Source organism: Lontra canadensis, unplaced genomic scaffold (assembly GCF_010015895.1).
Source record: "Lontra canadensis isolate GAN:19392208 unplaced genomic scaffold, GSC_riverotter_1.0 scaffold2, whole genome shotgun sequence".
Classification (NCBI taxonomy): Eukaryota; Metazoa; Chordata; class Mammalia; order Carnivora; family Mustelidae; genus Lontra; species Lontra canadensis.
In genome coordinates, this window is record NW_022630996.1 from 15,422,584 (window position 1) to 15,439,055 (window position 16,472).

A 16,472-nucleotide genomic window follows, 5' to 3' on the forward strand; every position below is an offset into this window, starting at 1 on the left:
GAGGCTGGCTGGGGCAGGTCAGGGATGTGGGACTGGAAAGTACCTGGAAGCAGACTCCCCAGGAAGCTGAGGAGGGATCCACTCTATGTTTGAAAGGGCTCTATTCTGAAGTGACCGGAAGAGGAGGGGGAAGAGGAGGGGGCCTTCGTAAGCCACATCGGCAGGGGCAGGATCAGATGGATGCTCAGCGAACCATCTACAGTCGCAGTGCCCCGTGTGTTTTGGCCTGGCTACTTTTGGGTATGGGACAAGCAGTCAGGAGGGAGATTATTCCTCTGCCTTGGTGGGGAGGGGAATTAACAGAAGAAATTGGGGAGCTTGGGACAGATTTAGTCGTTGTAGAAGCTACTGATCTCTTACCACTTACTGTGTGCAGTGTTTTCCTGATTTCAGTTAATCCTCATGACTGTGGACCAACCGGGGTTAGGACATGAAGCACCTTGACCTTGGTGAGGAGCAGGGAATTTGAGCCCCAGCCATCTGCCTCCAGAGCTGTGAATCGCTGGTCCGCACCAGAGGCAGGGAGCTGGCTGGGGACACTGGCCTTCCTGGGGACCCCTTTCACCACTGTGGGGGTGCATGACCCAGCTTGGGGGCCATGGTTGTTGAGGTTGTTGAGGGTGGTGAAGCCAGGGCCAGGGCTGGAGGGGATCGGGCCTGGACACCATCGCCACTGCTGGCTCCCTGTTCTGCTCTTCTGACTGTCTTCCGCACTAATCTGACCGCGACAGCCCTGTCCCTGCACTGCCACCAGGATCAAGATCAAGCCAAGCGCCTTACCTAGTTGGCGGCCTGCCCCGGGCTTCCCCTCCTGCTCCCCTAGGAGGTTCTGTGCATGTCCGCTGCTGGCTGGCTTACTTTTGTCTGAACTCTCCTAAGCGCCAGAGGAACACCCTTCCCTGGGCCCAGCCTTGGCTGCCCCTACCTTGGAAGCATCTGCGAATGGGTCTGTTTCTCCACTAGCTAGAAGCTGTTTGAGGCCCAGACTGTCTCGTTGTCTTTGTACGCCAAGGACCACATGGTAGGGGCCTGGCATGGGTCAGGGAGGCCCTGGAGTCCCACAGGGTATTGAGTTCATGTGATCTGATCTTGGGCACCTCTGTCATCCTGGTCACCTCGCAACACCCCCACCCCCACCCCAGGGTCAAAGGGTGGTGCTGCCGCAGGGTCAGGGTCTGTCAGAGGGTTCTGGCCTGAGGACTGAGGCAGCAGGGACCCCGCCTCTTCTAGGTCTGGCGGCTTTCGAAGCAAAATGCCATCAGAACCCCATGTGACAGGCTTCCCTTGAAGACCAGCCCCAGTGCAGGAAGGCATTGGACAGATAATCCTGTTGGATGCTAATGGCGAAGGCCTGGGCCTGCTGGAGGTGCACAGCCCACGTACAGGGCCTGTCCCAGCCACAGGCCTCAGGCGGGGCAGTGTGGACAGCAGGCAGGTGCAAACAGATGGTGCAAGGTGCTGGGTCCCGAATAAGGAATGGCCCTCCGGGGAAGGGGCCTGTGGGCTTTGAGTGAAGGCGACATCTGAACTGAGCTTGGAGGTCTGGGGGAGAAATCAGGCTTGGCAGCTCCTGGAGAAGGAGGCCCCTGACGGCAGGAAGAGGGAAACTTGAGGCCTGGGCTGTGGCCCTCAGTCTGTGGTCAGATAGAAGGATGTCAGTGCCGGAGCATTGGGGGTGGGAGTGTTGTATGCGGTGAACCTCTTCTCCCCATAGCCCTCTGCCACCAGAATACGGAAGGCCAACACAACCAGGTCTGTACAGAGCAGGTCTCCTTTGCCCCTCTGGGGCACATGTGGCAATATCTAGGGACACTCGATTGTCCTAACTAGAAGTGGGGGCTGCTCCTGGCATCCAGCGGGTGGAGGTCAGGGAAGCTGACCCAGCTGGCAGCGCCCAGAACAGTGCGCAGCAGAATGAGAAGTCCGGATGTCAACAGAGCTGAGGCTGAGAAGCCCCAGGATAGAGTGACAGCTTAAAGCAGCCCGTTGATATCTGAAGAGAAGGTTAAAGGTTAAAACTCCTGTGTTTAGGGAAAACACTCGATTGTACAGAGGTGAGAAGGGAGGAGACCAGACTACTGAAATGAAGACAGAAGAAAGATCTGGGGACTTAGACCACACATTCACCTGGGATGGCACTGAAGGAGGGACCGCAGCAGGTCATGGGAGGTGAGCAGGCTGTGTCTGTGCCTTGGTCTGGGTCTGGTACTATCTTCAGAGGGTCTGGGCCAGACCAGTGACATTTGGGGTGCCCGTATGCCCTTCTGTGGATTATAATTGCTTGGTCATCATATTTTAGGGAAAAAAAAATTTTTAGGAGGGCCTGGCAGGCTTAGTTGGAAGATCATGTGACTCTTGATCTCAGGATTGTGAGTTCAAGCCCCACTTTGGGTGTAGAGATTACTTAAAATAAAATAAACTTTTAAAAAAAAGATATTTTAAAATTCAACTGTTTTGGTTTTCCCTGGGAGGGTCCTTCAGGAAGTCTAGTCCGGTTTATATTCGGAGACGGCTCACCAATCTCCAGGAAAAGCTGGAACAGGAGATTTTGGCTGTGGAAAGGTTTGGGTGGGAATGTGAATCCTGTTTTCAGTCACTTGGAGGACCAGACACTTGACGGTTCCCTGTGACGGCAGAGGTTGTGGGCTCTACAGAGGGTCTGTTTGTCTCCCAGAAGAGCTTCCTTGTGGTCAGTCAGGCTGTGATTTAAGACAGGTAAGCTCTCCATCTCTGGGGATGTTCCCACAAAAGTATTGGGGTGTGGGAGTGGGTGGCAGCCTTAGATGGGGACTGAACCAGTTGCCTCATCATGGTGTCGAGTGTCACCTGATGTTGAAGCTGGTTCCTTGCCCAAGTGGGGGGTCACTTGCATGTCCCTAAACTCTTGAGCTGTGACCTAGGCCTGATTCGGCTCACATGTACACAGCTTTTTAAGTGTACATAAAGGCTGTTGGGGTGAACAAGGGGCAAATTAATTGAACTTTGGGTTCATAATAGATCTGTCTTTTCTCAAACAGCAGATACTGGAAAGTCAAACTCCATGGTGGTAGGGCTGGTGGGTTTTGTTGGTAGCTCTGTCCCATACAGGGTTCTTGAAGCTCTGCCATTCAGTGTTGGCTGAAGCCTGACCTGGACTTTCCAGGCCTCCCCCTGCGCTGGCTCCACTGGGGTTTCTCAGGGCCAGATGCTGGCTGGAACAGGAGGCATCAGTGAAAGCCCCCTTTTCCCAGCCATGGCCCCTGCCGAGCTCCATCAACCGACACCTCTGGAGGGTCTCCTGTGTGTGTCCTCCACCACCCCCCAGTGGCATCCTCCCTGTTCTGTCCTGGAGGCCTCCAGCTTCTTGGAGCCAGTCTTCTCCTGCCTCCGCAGCTCTCCTGAGAAGGTGGAATGGGGGTGGGCTGGGGAGCAGAAGCCTTTAGGATAAGGACAACATCCTGTGGAGGTTATGGGGGAGGGGAGGTGCAGACAGAGGTGCCCCTCATGGGGAAATAGATCCATGCCTTCACTGCCCCTGACGAACCTACAGGTTTCAAGTGTCTTCTCTCTTTCTGAAGACAAAGGCATCTCACCTTGGCAGGTTTGAACACCGTTGGTGTCCAGACTACCTTGAAGCTTCAGTCTCAAACTCAAGTTCAACTCTACCCCCTTCCAAACTCCAGGACCCATACTGTTTGGGATGGGGGTGTGGTCTGCCTTATAGACGGCTACCTACCCTTTGTCCTCTTGATTCAGATCCTCCAGGATTGGGGGGGGGGTGCATGGTAATGGGCAGGTAGGGAAGATGGAAATGGGAAGGCAGAACTCATAAGAGCCAAGCACTTTCCTTAAGACCAGTGACCCTGATGCTCCTCTCCCATTCCCTGCAGGTCTTACAAGGACCTGGAAGGGGCCAGCTCAGATGGTTCACTGACAACTACTCACCATATTTACCTCTCCCGTACCCTTTCCTTGGATAGTTGATGATCTGTGAATAAACACTTAAATGCCACCTCAGTTTAGCTCTCCCCAGAACGTCTTCAAAATTGAGCTGTTTTAAAGTTAGGGCTCAAGGCTTTAGAAGCCTAAGGATGTAATCAAAGCTACTATTTTGGATATAAAAATGTAGAAGATGCTGAACGTAAAATAACTTAGGAGTTCCCTTCAACTTTTAAGAAAGTTGAAGAGCAAAGAGCACTTTGTTTCTTTTGAGTAACTGACGATTTATTCCTTTCTTCTAGTAACGTGACCTCTTTGTCAAGAGCAGAGCTGAATGGGAACCTTCATCAAATCACCAGTGTTGACTCCACCGGCCGCAAATGTGTAGCCTCCTTTTATTTGGTCTTGACTGCTCATTCCCATTCCCTCACTTTGCTGCATACATCTTTTATATAACCTTCAAGCTCTTTTGGGGGAAAAGTGTTACGACCTTTTGGGGGGTAATGATGAAAACGTGCTGAAATTAAATTACGGGGTGGTGGCACAACTTTGTAAATACACTAAAGGCAATGGAGCGAGCTGCTCACTTGAAAACGGATTACCTGACTGACATGCAAATTATCTCAATAAAGCTACTTTTAAACACCTTGAGGTTATTGGGATGGTGCGAGTGCGCAGACGGGGCACACGGTTATCCCAGTGACCCCCTAATTTCCTGACTTTCAGAGATCTGGGAAAAGTTCTTTGGTAGCGGCCAAGTGAGGCAGCAGGGAGGCTATTAGGATCCCGGCTTCTTTGTCCCCTGGTTGTCACATCTTGGGTGGAGATGATGGCACTCGCAGCCCCCTTCTCTTCTTGTGAGGAAGACCGCCCCCAATCCCACTGGCCGTTGCTGATTGGCCTGGAGCAGACACGTGACATCACCTGGCCAATCAGCTGTGCTCTCCCAAGACTGCGCCTCCCTGTGGGTCGGTGGGGACTTGGGCTTTGAAGACACAGGTCCTTCGCTCCACCTGCAGTCCATCTTTACTCGGGCACTTCTGGGTTTCTGGTGTTCACACCGGAAAGGCTTTGATGCTGGGCACTTTCTGGTGTCACCTCATTCCGTCTGGGCAGGCGAGCTGGGCCCAGCCAGAAGTACTGGGACCCGTGAGGACAGGAGGACACTGAGTCCAGGACTCACAGCCTGGACCAACTCAACTCGGCGCAGCTCATCTGTGGAACAAACAGACGATACTTGACCCACCTAATTCATTGGGAGAAGGGGACATCACCTGGGCATTGGTGATAGGTCCCCTGAATTGTTCATTAACCGCTGTTTTGTACAGATGAGAACCCTGAGGGCCAGGGTAAAGAATCCTACTATGTGATTAGTCTCTCTTTTCTTTTGTCAATTAAAAAAAAAAAAAAAAACCCTTTTTTTTTTTTTTTTGGCAAGGAAAAAAATGTATCCTTTATGGCTGTTTTCTGCAACAATTTTGGTAAATTCTGGCAAATTTCAGACTCATTATTTGGCTTAAATATTCTCTATAAAAATAGTTCTGGTAAGGGAAATATATAGGCATAAATAAACACATTTAAAAAATATTTTTTAAGTAATCTCTGCACCCAACCTGGTGCTTGAACTAACAAACCCCAAATCACAAGTTGCATGCTCTACTGGATGAACCAGTAAAAACCAAATTTTAAGGCTTTAAGAACATAGATGCTAAGGCCAAGGCAGGAGGATCTGAGTGCGGCCGGGGGGTATGACCCTGGCCGGGAGAAGTCTAGGTGCAATGCCACACGCATGCGGTCCTGCATCTCTCTGCCTCTAGGCTCTAACCTTCATAGCCTAAATGAGGGGTGGTGGCTAACGTCCTTTCCAGCTTTAAAATTCTCTTCCATGCAATGCCACTGGGGTGGCCAAAGACTCTATGGGACTTAGACCCAAATGATGACTTCACCAACTACTTTGCCAAGGTTTGGCTTGGCCTCTCTGCCCAGAGCTTCTTGGGTTTTAACATCAATTGATCTCTCTGTAGCGTTTGAGCCCTGCGGTTTTTACCAACAACATAATGTAACTACTCGTGCCCAAGACTGTGTTAGGCCCAGCATCTTCACTGTCCTTCACCCTTGGCAGGCTCTCATAGGGCCGGATTTTTCTTAATATCAACGTTTTTTTCACATCTAATGATTTAACAATGTTAATACTGGCTCTTTGCAGAAAATTTTTGAGTAATGAGAATGTGGGAATGGATGTTTTCGGTTCCTTGAATTTTCTGACTAAGGAACTGCTGGAAACTAAGGTCACTCACTAGGTGAGGTTTTGAGTGCTGTAGTTCCATCCGGGCGCCTTCGCCTGTTTGCGCATGCGTGAGGAAAAGGGCCAGCTGCCGGGAGGAAGCTCCGGGGTCTCGGGCCCAGCAGGAGGACCATGGCACGGTGAGAAGACTTCGATGGCTGAGGGCTGCCTGTGGGCTAAGCTCGGGACTCACCTGGAGGTTTCTTTAAAGACGAGAATCCAGATGTGCAGCTTGTTTTCTGACACCTGCCCTGACACCTGAATGGCTGGCACGAAGACTAGAACTTCTAGAGACAGACATAGCAGAGTCTGACCCCAGGCCCCCGTTCTCTAGTTCCGCATTTACCTTGTGAAGTTGCCAAGTTTGAGTTTCCACACCTATGAAATGGAATCCGACCCCCGTACAGAGTTGTGGAGAGGATGAGAAATCAAGGCGTACAGCATTCTGCCTGATGTCCTGTGCCGAGCGGCTGTTCAGTTACTGCTAGTTCTAACGCTAGTTTCTTTTCTTTTCTTTTTTCTTTTTTTTTTTTTTAAGATTTTATTTATTTATTTGCCAGAGAGAGAGAGAGATCACAAGTAGGCAGAGAGGCAGGCAGAGAGAGAGGGGGAAGCAGGCTCCCCGCTGAGCAAAGAGCCCAATGCGGGCTCTATCCCAAGACCCTGGGATCATGACCTAAGCAGAAGGCAGAGGCTTAACCCACTGAGCCACCCAGGCGCCCCCTAACGCTAGTTTCTTAAAGGTAGACACTTTCAGAAGAAATCCGAGTTGAGACCAATTAACTGCAGTCGAACAAACAGTTTTAATTACAAGGGCCTTAGATTTGGGAGGATTGCTTCTAGCCTTTTCTCCCAAATATTAAATAAGCTACTTTAAACTTAACCTCTTTGTGCCTGCTTGCCCATCTGCGAAGTGGGAACAGTAACAGTACTTTGCAAAGATTAAGTGGATCTATAGGTAATTCTCTAGAACAGAACATGGCGCATTGTAAGGGCTGTATGAGTTTTAACTATTATGAGTACCACACAAACACTCTTAATTGCAGACAAGTCATAGTTTTCAACAACAAGAGCCAGGAAAGCCTCGAGACAGGGCTGGAGACATAGTCTTGGGATGCAGGCTTGTCCTTGCCTCCCAAGGTCGCCCTGGGTTAAGTCCTGGGTTCTCAGGGGAGCCTGGTTCCCCCTCTGCTGATGGATATTATCCCTGTTCTTTTCCCCTCCCTGCCAGACCTTTGTAGAAATACACTCCCAAGACACCAGTAGTCCACAAATGTTTGCTAACAGCCCAGCTGTTTTCAGGAAAGAGAACCTTAAATTCAGAATGAGTTGGGGACTCACTCAGGGGCCCAGCAGCCCTGAGAGTGAAATGGCGGGTGGGAATACCTACCCTGTCCAGCTGTTCCAGAGACCTTAAGTCATCTCTCTCCCTCTGTGCTGCCTCTGCCATCCTGAGGGGATCTTCTCCGAGAGCTGCTGACCTGGAGCAAACAGTAGAGGCTAGGTGGGAGTGTGCCAGTGGGGGTCCTTGCCTCTGACATCTGGGTGTAAGCCGTGCTGACGTCACAGGCTGGCTTGGGCTCATGACTGACCCAGAGCCTACTGAGGTGGGGATGAGAGGGCATGTGGGCTCTTCTTCCCCACCCCACGTAGCCTCCGTCTGACTAATTAAGCTTCGGTTTTGGTGCTGACACTAAAGGGACCCACGACGGCTGGGTACCAAGCCAGCCACACTCGGAGTGGAGGCTTCGGGTGCGTTACACATTACGGAGGAGGCCCTTTTCCATGTGCCAAGTGGCTGCAGATGAGCCTGGCTTGGGTCCGAGTGAGGTTCAGGGTGCACGTGGACGGCGAGCAGCTCCTGATCTTCCCCGCCCTGCTCCTCCTCACTGCTCTGAGTTCAGCCAACTCCAGTGGTCACCAGCATCGCCAGTAACTTCTTAGCTGTAGACTTAGAGCCAAGAATGCCTCGCCCAGTCTCGATTTCTGTGAGCCCCGGCTCTGTTTCTGCAGCCTGGATGATAAACTACTCAAGGCAGAGGACCCTGAAGGAGACAAAAGATGACAGAACTCGCTCTGCTACCGCACTCCATCCAGATGGCACCTGTTACTGGGGCTGCAGCAGCTCTGTTCGTCTCCTCCCATCTTGTTGCCCATGGGCACCTGCCGGGCTGTATTCATCTGGCACAGGGCAGGCTATCACCAAGTTAAACAAAACTGACCCATGGGCCAGATCTGGCCGACAGGTGTTTGTTTTCCTGCAGAGTATGTAAAGGATTTTTTTATCTGTTGTTGAAATCAGGAGATCTGCCCACAAACCTGGACTCCACATCTTCTCTGGAAAATTATGAAGATGGGCCTCTAGGGCCCACATTGCTCCCACTTGGTGGCAATCTGCTGGCGGCAGGAGAGGCTGCTCCCTTTAGACGGATTCTCTCCACTCCACCCGCTCCCACGCCTCCCCTCTTCTCCCACCAGAGACACTTACCCTTCACTTAGTGATTTTACCTCCCGGGCCCCTGAAGCAGCTGCCAGTGGGGACTCAGTAAAGGAAGCAAAGGTCTCCGTGAGCCCCACCAAGGCAAGTTTTCCACACATGCCTGTGGACAAGGCCGCCGCTGGGTCTTGCCAGGCCGACAGAATACACTGTATGGGGAGGTACCTCTGGAGAGAGGCTGGCCCTGTAAGGAGGTCCGTTGGCTCCAGCTGTCCCTGTGTTGCCAACAGCAGGGACATTGGGTTGCTTTGGCTGCGACTGATCCTCTTTTTCTGTCCACCCTCTAGTGAAGATAGGCAACAGTGTGCCATTTGTTCAAGAACGGGGAGAGGTAGTGCTAGCTTTATGGAGCTGCTGACGTCATGAAGGAAAACACCTTGGTCTTCTCCATTGAACTATCTCACTCACCATCACCAGGAAACCAACCCAGGCCTCGTTCCAGGGCATCGTTCCAGGCTGAGGCACAGAGCGGGCACAGACACGGACGTGCACTGGTGGGGGTGGTTTACAAGGGGCATACAACCGGGGGTGTGGCAGGAGGTACACCCTGGAAAGAAGGCACTGTCGCATGAAAGAAGTGAGCCAAGGAGTGAGGACGCTAGGAGACAATTAATGACGTGAAGCTTCTGCTTCGAGAAGGATAATCCACTGCGAGAGCAAACACCACTTTCGTGGAGGGAGCCCCGAAAGACAGGTGCCATCGCCCAACCTGAGTTTTAATGTGGAATGCAATGAACCCTTAAAGAAAGAACTCCAGAGCAGAGTTGTCAAACCATCGTTAGAACTTTTCGAACTAGATCGCAGCCCCCCACCTGGCTCTGCACCCCCAGGACAGCCTTTTATAAAACGAATTCAGTGGCGCTGCTCCAGAGGTGGGCGCTGGCCACAGGGCTCCACGACGTCATGGGGCACCATTCAAAGACCACCACCTCGGTTGAGTACGAGCACCTTTCAAAAGCAGAACGAGCCACCCCACAGGAGTTTCAAGGGGCCAAGTGCTCCTACAGAGATGAACAGTTCCACTTCCTGTTGCCACATTTTAAACTATTTATTGAATGAGGCAGTAATAGACAGAATGGAAAACAACACAGAATCCATGCTCTGCTACTTGGGTTTTGCTTTTCTTCTTCTTCTTCTTCTTGGCAATTTCTCAAACTATTAGGAGGTTATTTCACCACAAAGGAACACGGACTTTAAAGCCCCTGAACAGCTTCACAATGACGATAAAAAATAATAATTAAAAAAATAACAAGTTGTAGAACTAGGACTGTTCATATGTAAATTTCCCTTCCCTCCCCCTATTACGTACAGAAAAAAACATACAAAGAACATTAGATAGTTTTATATAAAACAAGCAAATACAAGAATCTGAAACTTTTCTCAAAGGCTGAGCAAGATGTGAAGGATCTTTTAATGTCGCATTAAAAAAAACACATTAAATACACTATCACACGTGGGGGCCCGGGAGGAGGGGAAGAGTTGTCCCTGTACTCAAGGAGCAGAGATTTGGCCTGTCGAGAAGTCAGGTGAATTTAGCCACTGGAGACTCAGGGCTTACAGCTGAGAAATCACAGAATTTAACAGTTACTGAGAACACCCAGAGCGGTCAACACCTGCGAGGAGGCAGCTGCGAGGGCCTGGCCCAGCGGGCCGCACCTGGGAAAACTGCAGCGTCCCTTCTGAGATAGGACCTGCCTCAGGGCTGCTGGGAACACCCAGGTCCCTTTCTCTTCCAAGGCCCCGCAGGATGAAGAGCAACCTTCCTCGACGTGGGGGCTCCCGTCACCTCCGGTCTCCTCTGTTAAGCTACAGAAAGTTACTGGAAAGGAAAAAAATTGCTCCCATTGGTGTGCCCTGGTTTTTGAAGATTTTTCTCTCCCTCCTTCCTTTCCCCTTCCAACCCCTCCCCTCCCCCTCGCACTCTCTCCCCTCCAAGCACACGCCCACAAGCACACTTAACGCACACGTGCTCCTCAAACCCTTAATACTTCCGTTACCTTCAGTTCATATACATGACCAATTCAGGACTGACCTTAAAACCAAAGCAACATTTTAATAGTCACGAGATCAAGAAGGCTTCCTGGGAAGGGGAGGAGATGGGAGGCTAGAGAAATCCCTCCTGTCCCTGCCTGGAGCTTTAAGGACATTCACCTGCCTGTGGCAAGGTCAGCACCTGGGCCAGCCCAAGGAGCATCTCAGCTGCCAGGCCATGAGGCCCTTGGACCTTGCAAACACAATTTCTGGACCCCACCCCATTCTGGAACCTCCTTCCTCAGGTGAGTCCAGCAGGGAGAGTTCTGGGTGGCCACTGGGAGGCAGCTTTGGTGAAGGGCATGGTCACCTCCGCCTGAGTTTGTCAGTAGCTCAACGCATGACCCTGGTATGAACAAAAACCGGGTGACTGTGTCTGGCCACGTACCCTACACCCACTAAACTGGGTGAATTATTTTTTTCCACAGCTCACCTTGATTTCATACAGATAATTCCATGCGGGTTTCATATACATATATATATATATGTATATATATACATATACATACATACATACATACATACATATATATACTTTATATATATGTAAATGTGTATATCCATATGTACACATATACATATATTCACACTCACACATACACACACGTAAGTATACACACATGTTTCTGCAGAAAGAAGTCCTGCCACAATTTGGCTTTTTCGGGACGGTGAAATTGACAACACAGTATCTTATTCCACCAACCCCAGAAAATCAAGAGTGGTGCTTTAAAAAATGCAATTCCAAAACCCACTGCCTTTCTTCCTTTTTAAAAAAAAAGGTTAACAAAACTTTTCTTCCGAAGTCGAGAGACTTAATTCCATTTGATTGCACCTCTGCAAACGTGTAAAAAATTTTGAAGTAGACTAGAAAACGATGCCATGGTACGGCTGCATATCACTGTTCCAACGTCACCACCTCCACAGCCTGGCCGTCCATGGTGACTGTGCTGTCCGATATCCGGGTGGTAACAGGGGCCATGGCCACCTGCACCGGCCCATTGCCCTGGGCGAGGCTGGTTACCACAGTCTGGTACATGCTCACGGGGATCTGGACCAGTCCTGGGGAGACAAAGGGGAGATGGTTGGTTGGGATCGGGCTCAGCTTCCCAGATGCTGCCTGGACAGGGCAACCAGCCCCAGCCCTTCAGGGTACCGCTGGTCAGCCTCATGTAATCGCCCACCACTGTCCAAGCACAAATATATCCCTCCTCCTACCCACTGTCATTCTTAAAACGGACTGTCAGGAAAGAAAATGCGAAGAAACTGTGGAAATGGGACCCAGAGCAGGGCCTCCCCAACTTGCCGGGAGATGAGCCTGCCTGCCTCTCATTTCAGGAAGCAAGGCTGGTCAGGTGTGAACCCTCCTCCCCAGCCCAGCCCTCCCGACTGCCTCCTTCCACTGGGAAAGGCTGCCATTAATTTTCTTTGATGTTCTACTACTGACTTCTTCAGTCTTCTGCCTGCCTATGCTCAAGTTTCTCTCAGTGTGAAAAAAACGCCTCCCTCAATCCTGTCCTGTTTTCTTGGCCACTGCCTCTCCCTTCAGTGTTTGCTTATTAAAAAAAGGGGTTGGGGGGACTCCTGGGTGGCTCGGTCAGTTAAGCATCCGACTCCTGATTTCGGCTCGGGTCGTGATCTCAGTCAGGGTCATGAGACTGAGCCCCATGTCGGGTGTGAAGTGTTCACACTGGACATGGAGCCTGCTTAAGATTCTCTCTCTTCCTCTCCCTCTGCCCTCCCACCACTCTCAAAAAAAAAAAAAAAAAAAAAGCAAAAGCCTAGGGCATTGTTTTCTTGATGTTAGATTCACAGACCAGTAAAATAAATAAATACATTTTGGGGTCAACTTAAAAAGACCCAACTGTTTCCTAATATCACTATTATTTCACATAGAAAGGATGGTTTCACACAAAGGGAGGAAGAAGCACATAATCTCAGAAAAGGGCAGTCCTTCCTAAGAAAGAAAAGTTCATAGTTCTATATGACATACTGAAGAAAAAATGGGATTTGCGTTAAATGAGGCAGAATAAATGCCTATTATCAAGCTCCTCTTCCTCTTAAAACTGAAATTGTAATTCAGTGGGAAGAAGGATATAAATGAGGGATGTCAACAGGTTTTTGGAAGATGTAAAGTGGTTCTGACTTATCAGAGAAATGGAAGTAGCAAGTCCTGCGCCCACGGAGGGCGCTGGACATAGGCCTCACTACGCAGAAATTGACGAGGCTGAAAACAGGAATTGGTTAAGTGTGTGTATTCAACTGTACTACACCAATCCCAACACCCAGAAACCCTGCCCTTTGTTGACAGGACATCTGAAGTTCGTCCACTGTTCTGAGAAGCTGACCTGGAGAGGCTGGAAAAGACCCCAGTGATACCTGTTGGGTGGGGAAATGGGGGGAAGACACTGCAAACTCCAGCCTGCTGTGCCAGCGCTTACCCTGAGGCCTACAGATGGCCCAGCTGTGGCCCGCGCTCCCTGACACAAGGTTGCAGACAATGGTGGGGGTGGGAGAAGAAAATGAAAGCTCCAGAACCCTAATATCCTCAGAGAAGAGATTTGTATCATAAAAATGGGATGCTTTTCTTAAAAAGGAATATGAGAAAAACTTTAAAGTAAAAAATCTAATGATGAAATATAATCCAATGAAAGCAGAAGATAAAGTCATGGAAATTTCTCAGAGAGTAGGATTCAAAGATGGAAAGAAGGAGAGAAAAGTATGAGACGGAAGGGGTCCGACCACTGATAAAACAGAATTCCAGAGACAGTAAAAACAAAAACAAAAAAACCCAGAAGGTAGGGAATTATCAGACACATTGTTAGATGCCCAGGAGACAAGATGACAAAAGATCAAGACACTAACACACATCTTTGCAAAATTTCAGAACACTGGGGATAAAGCAAAGATCCTAAAAGAGTCCAGAAAGAAAAAAAAAAAAAAGGCCCTGTACAGAGAACTGGGAGTTGGAATATTGTGGGACTTCTCAAAAGCAAGCCTGGAAGCTGGGAGCAGTTTCCTTCAAGAAGGCATCAAAGCAGATGCCTTCAAGTGTCTGAGAAGTGCTTTCCCACTAGCACTGTTCCCAGCCCATGAAATGACACCCCTCCCAACTGAGTGTGACAGCAGAAGAAGGGCATCTTCAGACCTGGATGGGGTGGGGAAAACTGGCCACCCGCGCACGCTTTCTCGGGGAGCGCTGAAGGGTGAGCTCCACAGCAAGAGGGAAAACCACGAAAGAGGCAGCGTGGGAATCAAGGAGACCGAAAGCCCACAGGAAGAGCAGTGGGGCGGGCTGAGGGGCCCCGGACCAGAATTCTGCAGTGGGTTTGAGAGCGCAGAGAGGGCACACTGGCACAAGCACCCGGGGACAAGTACTGACAGGGGTTTTCCAGAAGCGGGCAGAAGCAGTGACTGTGATCTAAAACACAGAAGGGAAAAAGCAAATAGTAACAGTGATAATATCCTTGTCTTAGCAGTGGACAGTTTTTATTGTAAGTTATAATAATATAAACATACAGGTGGGTTATCAAGAAACTGCAATAATGTCACCATTCAAGAAATAATGATTTAAGACTTTTAGAGCAGTAAAGATACACACCAGAAAGAGCAAGCAGAAAGTGTTGCCTCTAGGGTATAATCTTTTTCTTTTTTTTTTTTAAAGGCCCTTTAGTCCTCTTTGAGATGTAAAGCTATATATCACTTTGTGGAAAATAAAAATTAATTTTAAAAACATGTTTTATCAGAATATTTTCTAATGCAAACAAGAACCAAAGAAGAAAATGCTCTTTTACAAAAAAGCAGGTTCTGTTGTCCCTCGTGTTGGAGGCTGGCCCCACCCCTGCCTCAGGCAATATGGACAGCATTCTCCCTTGGGTGCTGGGTGCTCAGGGAACACGGGCACAGGTGTTCATCCACTGGCGGGGCCAGCAAACCCATGTGGCTAGGCCTTCCTGTTTGACAGAGGGCTACTTCAGGGCCAAGCGTGGCTCTGGTTCACGTTGTTTCCCATAGCGTGAGGTACACGATGCGCCGGAAGGACAGCAGGCCAAGGGAGTCTCTTCCTGGCCTCAGCACTGTGAGCCCGGGCCCTGGTCCCTAGCCTATAAACCCCAGGCAAGGCCTCAGTGTGTGTGAGGACCACACGGCCCTGTCCACTGCCCCAGCGTATTCACGGTCACCTTCACTTTCGTCCTCTCTTCTGGTCACCAGAGGTGAGGCAAAACTCATGAAGCCACGACGCGGAAGGCCCCCTGCAGAGCCCGGACACCTGTGTCCTCCTGCAAAGAAGCCACACGCTGGCAAACGGCAACTAAACTAGAAGCAAAGCTCCCAACTTGGGGAACAAGCTGCACCCCTGATAAACACAGGGACCGCTGTGAGCAAGGAAACCTCCTCATGGTGAACCACCATCCTGGGCTAGGGGGCTGCAGGGGAGGGTGTGGTTAGAGACTTAAAGAATTGTCTAGTTTCATTTCTGGTTAATGGGATGTTCTCGTTTCCTATGATGTGGAGTCACGTCCAACACTGTTGTTACAAGTTTTGATATCATGGAAGATTTGCTGCAGGATAAAATGGAGAAAGGGGCAAATGCAGAAATATCTCTTGGCTGCCACTGCTGTAACCAGAACAATCTTCTGAACAAACCGATCCTGTTGCCTTCTTTTACAAGTCTTCAGTGGCCCACGGCGTATCAGGTCCAAATCTCCTTGCAGGATTTAAACCCTCATGTCAGCCGCTGTCGTTCAGGTCAGCCTAGTGACCGCAAATCGCCACCTCTTTGACACTCCAATCAGGGGAAGGACCTGGCCGAGTCCCCGTGACCTGCGCACGACCACGACTTCTGCCTGGAATGATGGGCCGGGACTCGTTCCTTGAATGGGCTCCTAGTCATCCTTCCACAGTCACATTCAGTGGCAGTCCCTCCTGCCTTGGCCTTAGTCTCTCTTCTCTGGGGGTCCCGAGCACTCTGCACTGGCCTCCATGGAGGCAGTGGTTGTGGCCACCAACACGGTTTGCCTGTTTTGTCCTCGGGAGGACTGTCAAGTCCTTGAGGGATGGAGTCTCCACCTTTGAGTCCTCAGCAATCAGCGGGGACTCGATAAATGGTTTCTGTACTCATGGATGAAACCTGCCTTCTGAGGTTGCACAGCTGTCCCTCCTAGAGATAGGGTGATTGAGGTGGCCCAGTCTTAGGGTGACGGGACAGTTTCAGAGCAGGAACTCCCAGTCCAGAGAACGGTCGAGTAAAAAGGACTACACTCAGGACTTATCCAAAGAAAACCACTTTTTTTTTTTTTAAAGGTTTTATTTATTTATTTGACAGACAGAGATCACAAGTAGGCAGAGAGGCAGGCAGAGAGGGAGAGAGGAGGAAGCAGGCTCCCTGCTGAGCAGAGAGCTCGATGAGGGGCTCGATCCCAGGACCCTGGGATCATGACCTGAGCCAAAGGCAGAGGCTTTAACCCACTGAGCCACCCAGGCACCCCCAAAGAAAACCATTTTTAAAGATTTAATCTTCTGGGGGTGCCTGGGTGGCTCAGTCAGTTAAGCCTCTGCTCAGGTCATGATCCCAGGGTCCTGGGATCGAGCCCCACAAGGGCTCCCTGCTCAGCGGGGGGCTGCTTCTCCCTCTGCCTGCAGCTCCCCCTGTTTGTGCTCTGTCTCTCTCTCTGTCAAATAAATAAATAAAATCTTAAAAAAAAAAAGGTGTCATCTTCTGTATTTCACCTCAGGGTCAGGGAT

General features: G+C 50.2%; 1 protein-coding gene across 8 annotated transcripts in view; it reads right to left on the reverse strand.

The window, feature by feature from the left end:
• Positions 1–9,722: 9,722 nt before the first annotated feature.
• Positions 9,723–16,472, reverse strand: part of NRF1 (nuclear respiratory factor 1) — a 144,821-nt gene continuing 138,071 nt past the window's right edge. For 6 of the 8 annotated variants that reach the window (XM_032869305.1, XM_032869367.1, XM_032869357.1 and 3 more), the window contains one exon: positions 9,723–11,789. In XM_032869305.1, the coding sequence (XP_032725196.1) occupies positions 11,626–11,789 (164 nt within the window). In that variant the 3' untranslated portion in view covers positions 9,723–11,625. The remainder of the gene's footprint in view (positions 11,790–16,472) is intronic. The other 2 variants (XM_032869332.1, XR_004384040.1) reach the window with 2 other exon arrangements.